The sequence below is a fragment of the Anser anser genome, assembly GCF_964211835.1.
Source record: "Anser anser genome assembly, chromosome: 9".
Taxonomy (NCBI): domain Eukaryota; kingdom Metazoa; phylum Chordata; class Aves; order Anseriformes; family Anatidae; genus Anser; species Anser anser.
Window position 1 is genome coordinate 23,635,093 of NC_139729.1, and position 15,781 is coordinate 23,650,873.

The 15,781-nt window shown below is 48.9% G+C and overlaps 2 protein-coding genes across 29 annotated transcripts in view; one reads left to right on the plus strand and one right to left on the minus strand.

The window, feature by feature from the left end:
* Positions 1-15,705, plus strand: part of LOC310904328 (uncharacterized protein) — a gene marked incomplete at its 3' end in the record, with an annotated part of 56,089 nt that extends 40,384 nt beyond the window's left edge. For 3 of the 28 annotated variants that reach the window (XR_014588216.1, XR_014588217.1, XR_014588218.1), the window contains 4 exons: positions 8,775-9,264; positions 10,420-10,531; positions 12,789-12,886; positions 13,983-15,705. Coding sequence is in view for 9 of the 28 variants with exons in the window: in XM_083848876.1 (XP_083705002.1) it covers positions 13,951-14,208 (258 nt within the window). The other 25 variants (XR_014588227.1, XR_014588232.1, XM_083848877.1 and 22 more) reach the window with 18 other exon arrangements.
* TMEM212 (transmembrane protein 212) lies at positions 5,286-11,489 on the minus strand. Its single transcript, XM_083849240.1, has 2 exons — positions 10,847-11,489; positions 5,286-5,693 (listed from the first exon to the last, which is right to left on the minus strand). The coding sequence occupies exons 1-2, from the start codon at positions 11,278-11,280 to the stop codon at positions 5,300-5,302; spliced, it is 828 nt and encodes a 275-aa protein (XP_083705366.1). The 5' UTR covers positions 11,281-11,489; the 3' UTR covers positions 5,286-5,299.
* Positions 15,706-15,781: the final 76 nt, after the last annotated feature.

Consider the following 15,781-nt stretch of genomic DNA (forward strand, 5'->3'; position numbering starts at 1 on the left):
AGGAGCTAGTGGATGAAAAATGTGAGCAGCGGGATAAAGGAATGAAGGATGATGCTGACCCTGAGCCATGGGCTGAAGAGTGAGGGAGTAGACTCAGGGAAAGGACAGCAGCAGCTGCTCAGGAGACCTGGGGAGGCTGGCTGGCTGGAGGTGCTGGGCTGCTTTACAGGAAAGGCAAAGCTGAGACCAACCAACAATCAGTGACTGTAGCACTGTTGGGAGTTGCAGGAGTATCCTGAAGAACTTTGACACAAGTCCGCAGTCTCATGCCTGGAAAGTCAGTGCTCAAATTTGTAGAAGCATCAGATGTGGGTCAGGGAGCAGGGACTAAACCGGAGTGTGAGTGCTGGCCTGAGCCACGAACATGGAGGTAATAAAATAAAACAATCTTCCTGCTTTGCTTTTGTAAGTGACAGGGCTTTCTGGGGTATAAATATGACTGTCTGAGCAGGGAGTGGAAAGATTATGGCTTCATCACTTCAAAACACTTGAAGCTTTTCATCTCCAGTTTTAAGTGTATAATCTTGTGATCTGGCTCCTGTGGTTAAGTTCAGCGGTACTTCAACACGAGGGCTGATGGCTGGAGGTGAGGGGAAAACAGTCCAGGAACGAAAAACACAGGTTTACAACATGGCTGTAATTCACGTCCCATCCAGCTTGTAGGGAATCCTGATTGCCATGAGCACGGTAGTTACTGAACTCAGCCTGACAAGTGCTGTGTTGTCGTCCTCGTGTCTGCTGCCAGGTATGTGCCAAAATATTTTGTTGAATCACAGCCTTTATCTTTCTACGGTTTACTGCCCAGAATGAGATGCTTAATTTAGTCTTCCCATTACTTTCCTTTTTCCTTGGCATATATGCACAATGACAGTTTGTCTTGGTGGAGTAGACACCACCTATACTCAAATGGCATTGCTGTGAGATCAGATTGTGCCCGGGCTTAATAGCAAAATAACCTTTCCTAGTTCTTGAGGACTGCTGAGAACACTTCACAGCCCTGTGGGCAGCTTTAACTCCAAGCAGTGGGAGAGGATTAATCCAGCCACTCTGCATCAATCCCACTGGAAGGAAACAGGGACCTAGAGATGCTTTGCTGCTGGAGTACAGCTTTTACAGTGGAGGCCTCTACCAAAGGCTGTTGCTAGGGTCTGTATCAGCTATTACCCATTGGATTTGAAAACTTCCCTTTTCAAGGGTGAATTCTTCAGACTTACGCTCTGTGCAGAGCTCCGTGCAGCCGCTGCCTTGTGCAGGTGTTAAGGCTGGTGTTAGGCCTGGAGATTTCCATCATTGCTCAGCAGTACATGTTTTGTCATATCTTTCTGATGCAACCATTAAATTAACAGCTTCCTTTAAGTGCACTGGAGGCTGGAGGTTAACAGGATGTCAATAAATAAAACAAACTTTCTTAATGTCAGCATACAGCCTTTGTTATCCCTCCTAGTCGCAGTGCCAAAACCAGAAAGGTGTTCATGCAGGATCCCATCCCCGGGCTGGTAAAATCAGTCGACACCCTCTCACTGGTTCCTGTGGCTTTGGGTCTGCCCCAGTCCCTTTCAGACTGCTCAGGCATGGAACTGTTTGACCCTCCTGGAGAAGCTAAAGTCCTGTTTGGAAAAGCTTTTTGTAGAGCTAATTCAATGCTTTTTTCTGGTGTTTATAGTTACTGAGCAGATTAATATTGGTAAATATTAAATAGGGTCATCTGGAAGGGAGCTAGCACTAGCTTTTGCCAACAAACCACTTATGCACATGCTTAGAGATAAGCACTCCTATTAAGGTAAATGGGATTGCTTGTAGGCTTGGTGTTGAGCATATGTTTAAGGTTTCTGGCTTTGGAAGAACTTACGAAACTCACTGCTTGAAATCATCCTCTCATCCTTAATGAACGGAAATTCAATTCTAATAGGAGAATAAATTTTCATTAAATAAAATTTAAAAATTATGAAAAGGTGAAAGCCAGGATGAAAGAGGAAATGATCTTATTTGAATGCCATAAAATGGCATTCATAAATCCCAGAAAATTTCCCAAATTCCTTTCCGATCTCCCAACCCACTTGAAAGCATTCAGGCCCCCGGCTTGCCTGGCAGGCTGGCTCGGTGCATGGGGGAGCAGCACAGCATGTGGGGTCTCCAGGGTTGTGGGGTGAGGGTCCTGCTCGGGTCTGGCTGGTGCAGGAGGGGCTCTTCCCTTGTTGGATGGGCTGGGGTAAGGTGAAAATAAGCTATGAACTTGTCTAGTCAAATACTTAGAGCAACATCGCTCACTGGGAAGCAATGATCTGGGTGCAGCGAGTGGTTATTGTATGTGCACCTTGATCTTGCTGGACCTTAAAGTATCCAAATTTCGAATTATAGACCTGTTTTGAATGTTGTTACAAAGTGATGCTTGGAGAGAGAATTCATATTAAAGCACATCTGACCTCTTGCCAGGACTAATCCAGGAATGTGCAAGACCTAAACCAGGTTCTGGTTTGGCATTTGTGACTCTGTCCCCAAGAGAAAGATGCATGAAATGTCAAAACACAATGTTCTTCCTTTTCAAAAAGGAATGTGAAGGACCAGTGAGAACTTACTGCTGTGCTGAAGCAGTATCAGCACTAAAATGCAGGTTTTTTGGTTTTTTCTTTTTTTCAAGAAGTCCACCACCAACTGACAAAACTCCCACCCTGCTCCGGGGGAACAATATAATCCTGCCCTTTGTTTGGCAAGGGTTTGGCTTTTCATAGGGTGCAGTGTCCCCAGCTGGGGGACACAGGAGGTACGTGCTGACATTTAACCTGTAAAGCAAAATTGATATGAAGGAGGAAAATAAATTATCATCAGATCTTGGATGTGAATTCCTGAACACTAAAAATGAGTAGGTCCTGCTCTTCAGAAAGGCAGGGAAGGGAGGGAATGTCTGCCCCCGGGGCTGGTGGAGCAGCACTCCTGCCAGCAGCGATCTGCAGCGTCAGGCTTTTAACCAAGTCATTAAAGGCTTGACTTGAGCCGTGCTGGGGAAGGAGTGCCTGCTGCTCACCCAGCCACGGCGATGGGAAAGGGCTTGCTCTGCTCCTGTGTGCAGAGGGGAATTTACAGGGGTAGAGCTGCAACATTTGGCAGGTGTGTGCGTGAAATTTCAGGTTACCTGTAGGCAGCTGTTGCTCGTCCAGTGGGTGTTTTATATGGCTATTTAATTGCATGTTGCTCAGCTCTAAATGAGCACAACTGATGTGAATAACCCCAGCAACGCAAATGCTGCTCCCTCCGAGATAAAGGGCTGTGTTTGAGAAACAAGTGCCTAACTGATAATGCCACCGGCCTCACGTGCTCCTTAAAGTCCGTGCTATTTAGCTCTGATAAAAAGGAAAGAAAGGGGCTAGTTCTTAACAAATAAACCCCAAAGCATTTTAAGGACCTTTTTCCCTTTTCTATTCTTTTCCCAGGTTGCAAAAATAACATCCAATAATGAAATGAAAACAAGCTGAATGGCCGCATTCAGCGGAGGAGGGCAGAGGTAGGCTCAGACAGCTGGAGCATGTCTGGGCCAGCGTCTCGGTTCTTTTCTCGCTGCTAGTTCAGTGCCACTCCAAGAATGCAGACAATGCTGGCTACGACTGTTTCATATTTGATTTCCACACTTAAATCCGTTCTCGTTAAATGAAACCCCATTGTCAGGTTGGCAGGCATCCACGCTGCCTCCCCAGGTCTCGCTTCGGAGCTCGCTCTGCGGTCGTGTCCTGCTCGGAGCGACTTAGCGAGGACTGGGCCTGGAGGAGCATTGCTTGTGGCACTGCTACAAACCCTTTTAGACTGCTTCTGCAGCCACATCTGTGGGTAACCCTCATAAATCTTTGTCTGAGGGCAGACAGAAGTGCTGCAGGGGAGGGATGGGGTTTTGGAAGGGCCTCAAGAGCGGCGGATCAATGGGGTGGTCAGCTGGAGGCAGTCTCTGGGCAAGGTACGGGGCAGTGCTGGGCCTGGCTCTGCAAAGGGCAAATATGGCAAATATCCTGCCCCACTCGAAGAGGGGGTGCCTGGGGGTGCTCCTGGGCTGGGTGAGGCCAAAGCTTTTGGGTTTTGCCGGGCTGGGACCGGAGAGTTCAGCAGTCGCAGGGCTTTGCCAATGGGGTGCAGGGGTGGTGGAAATGCGGGGAGGGCGGGCGGAGAAATGCTGTGGATTGGGAGCAAAGCAGTGCCTGTGTTAATAACAAAGGATCGCTTCATGCTGCCTGTAAAATACCAGGGAGGGCATGAACATTATGAATATTATTAATAAAGCTGACGGGATTACCAAATCCAACAGCTGTCCAGTCCTTCAGACAGACACCTCCGGCCTTTCTGCCGCCCCCACAGACTGGTGTCCCGGCTGCTGTGTGCCCGGCTCGGGCATCGCTGGGGCACTGACTGCTCGACGGGTGCCTACAGCACCTCTCGGTGTTAAGGGTGGCACCTACAGACAACACAGCTGTGCCCCGAGGTTTGTGGGGGAACGGATGGGAAGAGGCTGTGGGGCGTGAAGCTGGAGCGGGAAGAAGTGCTGGGTATGTTCTGACAGCAGCCTCTTCGAGTGCCCCAGAGGAGCCCAGTTCTGGGCTGTTGGTATGGAAACACTGTTATTTTAGTGGACTCGAGACTGGCTCCCAACAAAGGTTAAAGGGAAAAAAAACCAAGGGACTGGAGGTGTGAAAGGTGAGATCTTCCTTAGCAGAGAAACACTTCTCAATGTCTGAACCAGCAGCGAGTCCTCCAGCTGCGTGGGGCGGAGGAGATCGATGCTGTCTTATGGCAGGAGCGTGGTGGTGGGTCCTGGCTCTCCTTGGGGTCACCTGAACGCCTGTCCCTCCTGGTACCGCTCCTCCCGTCACCTCTCGTCCTCCCACCATGGCTGTCAGGATGCTGCTGCCTTCGGCTCAATGCACGCTGAGTGGTGACAGGCTTGGACACCTCGTGTGCCACGCAGGTACCGGGGCTGTCTGCTCCGTGTGTTAACGCCAGTGCAGCGTTCGGTTGTAAGGAAGAGCAGAAAGGCACATCCTCAGGGTCTGCTTCCTTTAATGTCAAAAGCAAACTAACGTCCATGAAGTTCTGATCAGCCCTTAAAATCAGAGGCCCTAGCTAGGTATGCTACCGTCGTGTCCCTTTATTGGGAATGACGCTGGGATGAAAAGGGTAAAAAGGGCTAAATTGCTATTTCATAAAGTGATTTAAACTGGGAATGATGCATGTGGTTTCAGGCCAGGTAATAAAGTGCAGATGTGGTGCAAATGCATTCAGGGTTGCACATCCCCGTCACCCTCCTGGCTGTATTACAGCTTTATGGGGACAATCCCCCTTCCCCATCACAGCTCACGCTCACATTTAAGCATCCCAGCTGGAGCAGTCTCATCGTGAGCTTGACCACAACAGCCGAAGAAGCGCAGAACGTGGCCGGACTCGAGCACAGGTCTAGAACCTGCAGGGCCAGGTGGTACCACTCGGAGCGCGCTGGGTCTTTGCAAAAATTTGGGAAGTCTGTGTAGGGGAATGGGACCGGGACTGCGTCGCCCAGGTAGTTGGTCCCAGTGATCCCAGTAAGCGAGTAATAGCAGTACGGGCCAAGGAGGAGAGATGGGATGGCAACAGCAAATTGCACTGAGGCGCACGTGGTGCTCAGTGTGCCCAAGGCAAAACCGGCCTCCCACTGAAACGGAGACAAAAGCACTTTATCACTTTATGACCTGCTGAGAGAATTTAAAAAAAAAAAATCTAAACTACAGCTTAATATATTTGTATTTCTTCATTTCCAGCTTGGAAAAAGAAAAAATCTGGGTTTTATATTTTTTATATTCCTTTATTCCGTGTCCAAAAAGAGATGTGATGCTAAGGAAAACCTAGTAGCTTGAAAGTCATGAACTTATCAATGAAAAATGTGGAATTTTACAGGAAGGCAAAGCCATTGAGACAACATTTTACTAAAATATTAGGAGAATAAATTGGAACAGTTATACTTATGCAGTTGTCATATAGCATATAAGTACAGTGGGTGGCCTTTAAAGTTTAAGCTGCATACTCGGCTACTAATAAAGCTCCTCATTATAAAACAGAAAATGTGATAGAAACTGGCAGAACTACTGTGCTGCTGGGCTATTTAATGTGCACCCTCTGGAAGCCCTGCACAGCACACTTGATCCAAAATATTAGCAGGAAAAGCACATTTCCCTTTGAATGGATTTCCTAGATTAACTCTGCCGCTCCCTTGCTGCCTCCTGCGTGTGACACCGTATAGAGTAACAGTACAAAAGTACCAGGCATCTCCACATCTGCTCTCTGTCAGCCAAAAGGATGAGGATAGCGGCAAGAACAGCCTGCGGATGGGGGAAACGGGTGGTTGCATGAAGGGACTGATGATGGAGCATGGCCCAGCGGTGCGCATGGCGTCCTTGCCACCTCCTGGATGCGGAGCACCTGCTGATGGCGCCTCGCGCTGAGCTTCCCACCTACCTGAGCAGCTCTGCCCAGCAGGATTTGGGCATGGCTGAGGTCCTGTATGGAGTTAGGGGGTGGAAAAGCTCTGCTGCATGGCTGCTCGTAACCTCCCTGCAAGGCTCGGTGCAGCTGTGCCACCGCTCCATGCAGGTGGAGCTTGGCTGGGCAGTGAGCCCTCAGCACCCTGCCTCTCGTGGCTCCTTCTTGTCCCGGCGCATCCCTGCCCTGGAGGGGTTTGCTGTGGAGCCAGCTCCATCCTCTGTGCCAGCTGAGAGGCTTTTCCGTGCTGGGGAAGCCTTAGAAGAGCTTTTAGGAATCATTTGAATTTCCTTTGATCCCGCGGCTCTGCAGGTACAGAAGTAACGCTCTTGGAGCAAGCACCGACTGGCTGCTCCTGGGAGGGGAGCTCTCTTCCTCCATGCGGCGTCTCCCCGGGGCCCCCGGTGATGTTCCTTCTGCATCACCCCCTGCTCGCCACCCCTCCGACCGGCGGGGCAGAAAGCTCCCTTGGCTCACCCCGTGCTCAGAGCAGGCATAGCAGAGGCAGGACCAGGGCCATGGCCGTGTGCGTTCAAGACCAGTTGGGAGCTTCCTTGGAGAAGAAGCTAAAATTCAGCTTTTTGTGGTCACAGGCACACTGTGGCGTGCTTCTCTGTGTACAGCATGGCCACAGCCAGCTGAGGTTTACTGTTTGCTGCCGAAAAGCCAACAAAAACTGTTTTGTGCTGCTCTGCTTGCAATTCCTGTGCTCCTGAGCTACCTTGGGGTGCTGAGCCACCGTGCCTGCGGTCAGGGCTCTCACCCCGACAAACCCGGGGAGCAGGGGAGAAGCCCGGACACCACAGTTGGGAGTGCCCGAAGGAAACCCCAGGCAACGCAGTGCAGCAAGGAAGGTTATCAAGATTATTTTGAGGTCTGCTTCACGCTGCTGTCAACACTCCGCAGGAGGAATGCATTTGGGTTTGACAGAATGCTGTCAAAGGCAGAGACTCACATGACTTACCAGGTCTCCGTCAGGGCAGGGCACGTTTCTTCCTTGCCCTTCTTTCGGAACCAGTTTTGACTGGGGAGCGTATCTGTGTTTCTTAGGGTGGGCTGACACAAACAGGCAGGCTTTCATTCATTTAAACACACCGCCAGTCACTCTGGCTTCCAGCGAGTAATCTTTTTTCCAGTGTAAGCATCTTGGACCCACATGTATCTTAGCTCCTAATTGCAGGATGGTGAATGGAAAGAAGGACTGAAGATGTGCTAAAAGCAAGAGCCCATGTACGAGAACAGGGAGAATAGCACGCTCGGGGCTGGAAGTTCTGGTGCGATGTAGCAGAGTATCAACGTGGATCCAGGACCTTGAGCAATATTGTCCTGCAGTTTGATTTCCATTCTGGCACGCTAAATGCATCAGGGCCCAGGTTTTTCATGGCACTTTCCATTTATGATTTAGGGAATTTGAAGAATACTTGTGTTGAGGCTGAGCCTAAAGTTATAATCTTGGCATATCCATACCACAAAATTCCCGTGGATAAAAGCAGAAACATCTGGATTCATGAGTGGATGTTGGCTAAATCCACCAGGAAAAAAAAAGCCTTCAAGGGATCCTAGAGGGTTCTAGCCAGAATAAATAATACAACAAAATAAGAGTGCTATTAAGAGTAATTGTAATACTGAAGCTGAATTATAAGACAAGGGCCAAGCCCTTTTCACAATCTGCTTTTCCAGCTAAGAGCCCTTCAATTTACACTTAACGCACATGTGGCTGATGGAACAAAGAAAAAATTGAAGAAGGATGAAAGCAACACAGAGATTATTCAGCCTTGCTGGTTTAGCTCCAGGCACATCATTTAAATGAGTAAATGATCAGTTTCCAGTTTGTTTTAAATTCTCTGGCAAGAAATTTTACTCTCAATCCCAAAGTTGGATGTGCTTAAAACTATTTTATTTTTTTTACAGCTCTGCCATTTTGTTTGATTTCTTAAGGCAGGACTTTAAAAGTGTTCTTCTGCAGGGGTCACCTGAGTGCTGGGACTGGAGGCACAGCCTGGCTGCCTCACCGAGGGAGCCGTGTCCCCGCTCCCAACCCAAGGGGACCTCAGGACTGGGGAACAGCTGCTCCTTGCCTCCCTCACCCCTGGGAGGCTGTGAGCCCAGCCCTGCCAAGGCAGACGTCAAACCCAAGCTTGGCAGCACCCAAGGTCAAGCGAGGTGGTCTCAACAGCTGTGTTCCTCTTTGGCTGCACCCTGTTGTACCAGCACCGCTTGCTTGGTTTAAAGCTAGTGGAAATTGTGTATTGTTTGTACCTTGCATCTTCTCTTGGTGTTTTCAGGGTTAAGAGCTGTTGAAAAACAATGTTCTTGCCACCCAGCCCCTTCTGCTCTGTCTCTCTGGTCTCCTCCGCACACCGTGCAGCAGGTCTCAAGCCTGCCTGAAGCTGCCACGAGGACCAGGTTGTGCAAGGTGTCTCCTCTGCTGTGACCAGGCACGCTGACAGCCACAGCCAGGTGATTGCAAAGTAACCTCCCTCCCCAATAGATGCAGATCCGCATTTCTCATGAAATGGACTTTGTCCACGTAGATCTGCATCGCTGGCCATCACTGATCCTGCACGCTGCCATTCCTGATTCCTGGAAAGCCTTGGGCGTTTGCCTGCTCTGCAGCCTTCAGCCAACACAGCTTGGGTTGAGTTGCTTCCTTGCGGGCTGAAAACCTTCCTGATCAGTCCTCCTGTTCTCCTTTCCTGGTGCCCTCATCTTCTCCGAGCCGGAGTCTGCCTGGTGGAACAGCTCCTGAGGGAGCTGGGCTGGTGGCCCCCTCTGGTAGGTCCTTCTCCACGGGGAAATTCCAGGTTGTTCTCCACAGAGATGTTTCCTGTGGCTCCCTGCCAATGCTTAATGTTCTCTGGAAACTGCCACGAGGCTCTGGTGGTGGATACACATTTGGGACTAGTCAATACTTGGAGTATGACTGCAAATACCAGCGGTACACAAGAGGCGATGTCTGCACTGCCTCATGTTCCATACAAGGAATAATCCTAACCACACGAAGGAGTGGGAGTTCGTTTGCCCTTAAAATAGCCTCAGCACATCTAGGAAAGCCATAAAATGTATGCCCTGGTATTTCTTAGGGCGTTATTTTCAGCAGATTTTATTTGATTTGCTGCCAACGTCTGTCACTTCTGCAGCCTGGGTCTGAGCGGAGAGCTGGAGGTGTGCTGCTCGCTGCGCTCAGCACAGCCTGATGCAACAAATTGCCTTCTATTAGCATGGCACAGCATCCTGACTGTCAAAGCGAAATGAGGAAACGAATTTGCTCGTAGATGTTACAAAATATTTGTTTTAGATTAGCTGCTATCACTTCTGTGGGCCGCGTTTGCAGCTGTGTTCTGCTGCCCAACTTGTAGCTGGCAATGGGAAGATCTGCTGAGGCTGCAGGGCTCTTGGTGAGGAGCAAATAGTCTGAGAAGCTGAGGAATGAGAAACGAAGCAGAGCTAAATTTAGAACCTCAGATAGGGAAATGTCTTCAGTGCTCCGTGGTTTTATTTTGCTCTGCACAAAGCACACCTTGGTGCTGCGTGGCTGTTTGCAGATTGTGCCGACTCAAAGAAGGCTCTTGCTTGTGGAAAGAAAAGGCTTTGATGTCTTCAGTAAACAAATCGCAGCGCTAAAAGACCTGCAGTTCTTGTTAGCATGCTGCAAACAGCGATGTCTGAAGCAAAATAAACATCCCAAGGTTGATGGAAGGGTAGGCAGGCCATAAAGTGCTGTAGTCAAATCCTTGATATGAGCACATCAGGAATGTCAGAAGGGAAAGTGCTGTGAAAAGGCTGTCGTTGCCTTCTCCTTTTGGATTAGAAAGAAAATAACAAACTGGTGCGTGGTTTACCAGCCGTGTGGCAGGAATAAATGACTATAAAACCCTATTGCTAAATCATTTTTGACCCCCCTTTTTGACCTGTCTCCCCTCCCATCAGAGCTTCATCCGCTGCCACAGAGGCCCCAGGACCTCGTCGCAAAAACCTGATCCGTTTGGGCACCGTGCAGATGGCTCCCACGAGGAGGCAGCAGGCGTGCAGCGTGCTCACGGTAAGGGTGAGAATTTCACAGCCACGTGGCTACCTCAACTTCTGCTCCGTACGGCTCGTTGTGCTTGTCTCGCCGTGTCGCTTAGAACAACTTAGGAAATGCCAGAGCTTGGGGAATGAACCGAAGCAAAGAGCTAAACAGCGACCTCACTTATACCAGCATGGCCCTGGGGGTGTTCATTTACATTTAGACAGTCTTAACAGTCCGAATTTGGTTCAGAATGAGGAAGCTTGGACTGCTTCTGTAAATGGAAAGTAAAAATCAGCAGGTCATGGTAATAGTCAATACACCGATATTTACTGCAGTTTTAAGCCTTAACAAGAGCCTCCAGGAGCCTCTCTCTTTAGTTTCAGGTAATTCTGTGCACTTCTCTTTAAAAAGAGTTTGCAGGAGCTAAGAAATAAATAATTCAGACAGCTGATTTTTTTAAGTCTCCGTAGCATCGCTGACATCTTTGATAAAGCTTTTGTTCTGCCTACCAAAGCTCCTTTCCAGATGGGACTGGCGAGGCAAACGCTCCATCCAACAAACGAAGACTTATAAGAAAAAACGGGGAAAAAAGCAAAAATTCCAGAAAAAATGCTTGTAATCCCAAAGGTAATAAGTATCCCCCAGGTAACTTCGTACAGGCTCTTCACTGTCATTGTGAGCCTCTGCCTGCCGGATTCACAGCAAGGGTTTGTAGCTGAAGCCAAGGCAAGGACGTTTCCTAATAAACAGAAGCTCCTTAGAGACTGTAGCCATGGCATGTGCGAGCTGTTTACCTGGCACCAGAAAGCACTACGCTGCTTATCTTCAGATGTTCCTACAGAAACAGGCGGTATTGCAGTGTATTAAAGAAGGCCCCTTCACCCCCAGGAATATGTGATTTTTTTTTTTATTATTTTTTTTATTTAATCTGAGTTACTGCCCTTCGCTTTCGGCTGCAGAAAGCCTGTCCTGGGATTTCTGAATTCCTCCTTCACCTGCCTTCCCAGGAGGACAGACCGCTTCGCAGCACAGAGCGCCAGAAACCTGCTGCCAGCAGCGAGGGTGCTGAGTGCCAGCCCTGACCCTGCCCGTCACAGCCAGCGCGAAACCAGCACCCTTGGTGCCAGGAGCATCCGCAGGACGTGGCTACGTCCTGAGCAGGACCGCCTTCTTCCCAGGGGGAGTTATTTTGGAGTTACTGGGTTTGTAGCAGGGACATTTTGAGGCCTAGGATCTGCTCCTGGTGGCAGGAAGGCCTTTCATTTCAGAGGGACTCGCAGCGGGTGCCTCCCAGCGCTCATCACACAGCAATCCTGTTTCTCCCTACCTGCAACAGCAAATGTTTTGACTGCAAGAGCCAAAGCGGTTGTGCTGTGTACTTCATCACACGCAGTCCCCGAGGCGCTCTGCTGATACCCAGCACGCTCCTTCCAGACCCGTGGCCCCTCTGGAGCGCTGCCGCCAGGTGGGGTGGCACGGGGTACCACCACGTGCCCCGGGGCATGTCCCTGCTTCCCCCAAAGGAGCTACCAGGGGACTCGGATGAGCTGCTCACACCTAGGGTAAGCCAGTTGGCACCCTGTGGTGCTCCCCAAGCCACCGGGGTGTCAGCGTCCCCTCCAGTGGGGGCAGGCAGTGACAATTTTAGCAAGTGGTGACTTTACCGTTGAATTTGTGCCTCTGTAGATCCCACAATACCTAATTCACCCTGCTGGTGAAGTGATTTATGGCGTAGTGTGGCGGGCTGTGGGCAGCGTGTTTATTCAAGTAACACTGACCCTCTCTATCAAACATTATTCCCCTTCTACTTTAATTAAAACACAATTAGCAGGGCTCTCAATTCTGTTAAATATGCGCAAGCTTCTACTAAATTAATATTAATCTCTGTTCAATGTGCAAGTCAGTTAAGTGACGTGGAAAATTACACGTTACCGACTCAGGAATGCAACTTGGAGGATGACCTCATGTTCCTGAATGAAAATATCGGCGTGCCAGATGTGCCTAGTGCCTGACCCCTTTAGAGGCTCTGAAAGATCACACGTAGCTTTAAAATGTAATTTCATGCATGCAGAAGGAAGAAAGAGAGCCTAATAGCTTTATGGGACTTAGCTCTCCATTTAATTTGGTTAGGGCGGTGTGAATGTCTTAATAACATGAAGCAGAGCTCTGATCCCTGTTCTGCCTGAGTGTTTCCAATAGACACCCTAATGCCTTTCTCATGGTCAGAACGGCTAACAATCCGTATTTGCTCGCTATTAGTGAGAAGTTGTACTTCTTTCTTCGTTAGGGAATGCGTTTCAGAGTGGAGCTGACGTGTATGCGGTCCTTGCTTTGAGTCATTGACTTTTTCACAAATTGTTTTATCTGGAGATATAAGCAACAGACGTGAGTATAGAAAAAAAAATAATGTTACTTTGTAGTTACAAAAATAAGGTGCCATTCGACCTTTCCTCTGCTCAAATGTCCTCGTTTTCCCCTGCCCGACTGCTCGTTCCCAAAATCCTACTGAAAAGCATACTGAGAGTGATCCAGGTCTGTCTTCAATAGGTGTGCCCCCATAACAAATTATATAACAGCATCTTGTATACTTGTACTCTGCCTCTCCCCCAGTGCATTCCACGCACCTACACAGCCATGCTAATTAGTTCATGTAATGAACTTAAACGTGGCAAAAATCTGTTCACAGGGTGTTGCCAGACAGAGCTGGATTTGGAAAGCAGCCATTCATGAATGTTTTCTTTGACAAAACCCAAAGGATGTTGTTTTCCTGAAGATGAAGCAGAATCCGTGTAATGGGAGCTGTAATCTAAGGAGACAAATGATTTTACTTACACAGTCATCAGTGACCTTCCCCTCTAAGGCCTTGCTTGTATGAAGAAAAACTGCCCAAGTTTAATGTAAAGCCATTAAAAATAATTAAATTTTAAAAGCTAAACTAATGTGAAGCCAAACTTAGTTTAGCCAAACTTAACTAGTCAAAACTAATGCTGTTCCATAATGTGTGTCTAAAAAAGAGTTAAGTATCAAGGAACTTAACTTTGAGCGTCAGGTGCCTTTTAAATGTAAAGAAGCGTCTGCATGCACTACAGCGCTAGGCTCCCCGTGACCCTCACTCAGTTTGTCCATAGGTGGCCGTAAGCTGTGCCTAGCACAGCGATCTGTGCATTCCCGGGGTAATACAGGAGAGAGAAAATGCAGCGCTCTGGCACGTCGCCTTGGCATTGCAACCTTACATTGCGCGCTCGTTTCTCTATACGTTTGACAGTGATGTTTAATTGGGCCCGGTTTTTACGATACGGTAACGTGACCAGCTGTCGGGTGGGAATTGCGCTCTTAATCCCAGTTCAGATGGTTAAAATTTCAGTTCAGATGATAAAATTTCGGTTTTGGCCACCGTTGCACTGAACTGCTTTGAAACCTGTAGGTCTGTTGCGTTGGCTTTTAAATAGAACCGCAGTAATTTTCCTAACGATCCGGGCAGACGGAGAGCATTACCAGATGACCGCGCTTCTGCAGGGCGGACGAAAGCAGGGACCCGGAGCGTGACGAAGGGCCTTGGTGGGAAACACGGGGCAGAAGGAGACGGCGTGGAGCCGAGGCTGTGCTGCGTGGTGCTGCGGTGGGCCGAGGAAAGCCGCTTGCCCAGGTGCAGATTTCATCCGAGTGCCATTAACGCACACGCCGAGAACTTCCAGCTATATCCCTGACCAACACTAGATGTTGCTGTGCTGCTGCTCATACAAGCTATACGTTAGCAAGGCTTCTGAACGGTATTTACTGCAATTTCCTCTTTCCTGTTTCTGTTATTCACTCTATTCTCGATGTTGGGGATCTGCTACTTGAATTTACTTTTTTTAAAAAGCTACTTTATTCCTGCAGTATCAAGGTTATAACCCCCTTGAATGTACACGTAAAAACTTTATGAGCAGCAGAGACATAAGTGAAGTGAAGCAGCTCCTATATTTATGTCAAATATTTACTTAAACTCTGCTTCTGGATTTTTTGCAATCCGAGGGGAATGACATTGTTAACTGGACGATTCCGGGAACAGACTGACAGCTGCAAGGCCATGGAGGGAAGTTTGTTTATAAGGGGAAAATAAAAAAAAAAATAAAAAACTGTTTAGCCCTGCTGGGTTTCAGGCTTTCTACTCCCACATGTTTGAGTGGGAGAAAGGACAAATCTTAGGACGTTGATTTCCCCATGGCAACAGAAAACGGAAATTACTTTAACCCCATCTAGTGACAGATGACTCATTGCTCAGCCTGCTGCTATTTTCCAAGCACTAAAACAATACAGCTGCAAAGAAAAGGCCAGCCTGTATTATCTCATAGGCTGAGCGCTGGGGCTCGTGGGAGAGGGCAATTCTCTGACTGCCTTTTTATCAAAGAAAGACAGAGCTGGAGCCTTTTGGCGACAATTTCATTGTACAAGACGACCACAGGCCAATGTGCCTGGGTGCTGCCTGTCCCTGAGCCACTGGGACGAGCCACTGGCAAGCGTCCCACGGCTCAGCCCCGCTCGCCCTGCATCCAGCCATCCAACGGGGCACGTCAGTGCTTTGAGTTTAAACACCCCACCCCTTGAATGATGTGCTGTGAACTCAGCATGTTATAGATTAATAATTTGTTAACTGATGCAGCCTGGTGTGCGTGCAGCAGGTATAAGCAGGGTTTCCAAGCCTCTGCACATGAAAAAGATATCTGACGGTGGAAGTGCATTTCTGTATTGCTCAGGAAGTCATAACAAGATCCCGCAGGTAGAGGCTGAAATAGAAATGCTCAGCTTTGAATTACCCTAGCAGAAAGTGTAATTGGGTGGGCTGGTTCCTGAGCAGGGACGGTGGAACCATTATCACTTGGAGTCCTTAAAGCCTGATGAGGTGTGCTCTGAGAGGCGAGCTGTAAGCCAGCTGCTGGGACAAAGAGGTGAGCTGTGTCTGGGAGGTCAGCCTTAACGGCTGCGCTTGTTCTGTTGCACCGTGGACCCACTGCATCAGAGCTGCACTGAGCTCCCAGCGCACCGATCAGCACCGATCACTTCTGCTGAGCATCTCCAGTCCCTGGGCTCCTCCTGCTCAGCACCGTCAGGACACGGCAGAGAAGGACTGCATCAGAGAGGAGCTGGTTGAAGTTCATGGATTCTGGGGTTCCTCGTATGTCTCTTCCCACCAGCAGACCAATGCAGGAGAGAGCCTTGCTCAGGTTGGTTTTCCCAAGCCCTGGTACGGATTTAGTAAGGCTCAGAAGTAAGGCCAGTAAGTCTTACTGAGGCTCAGAT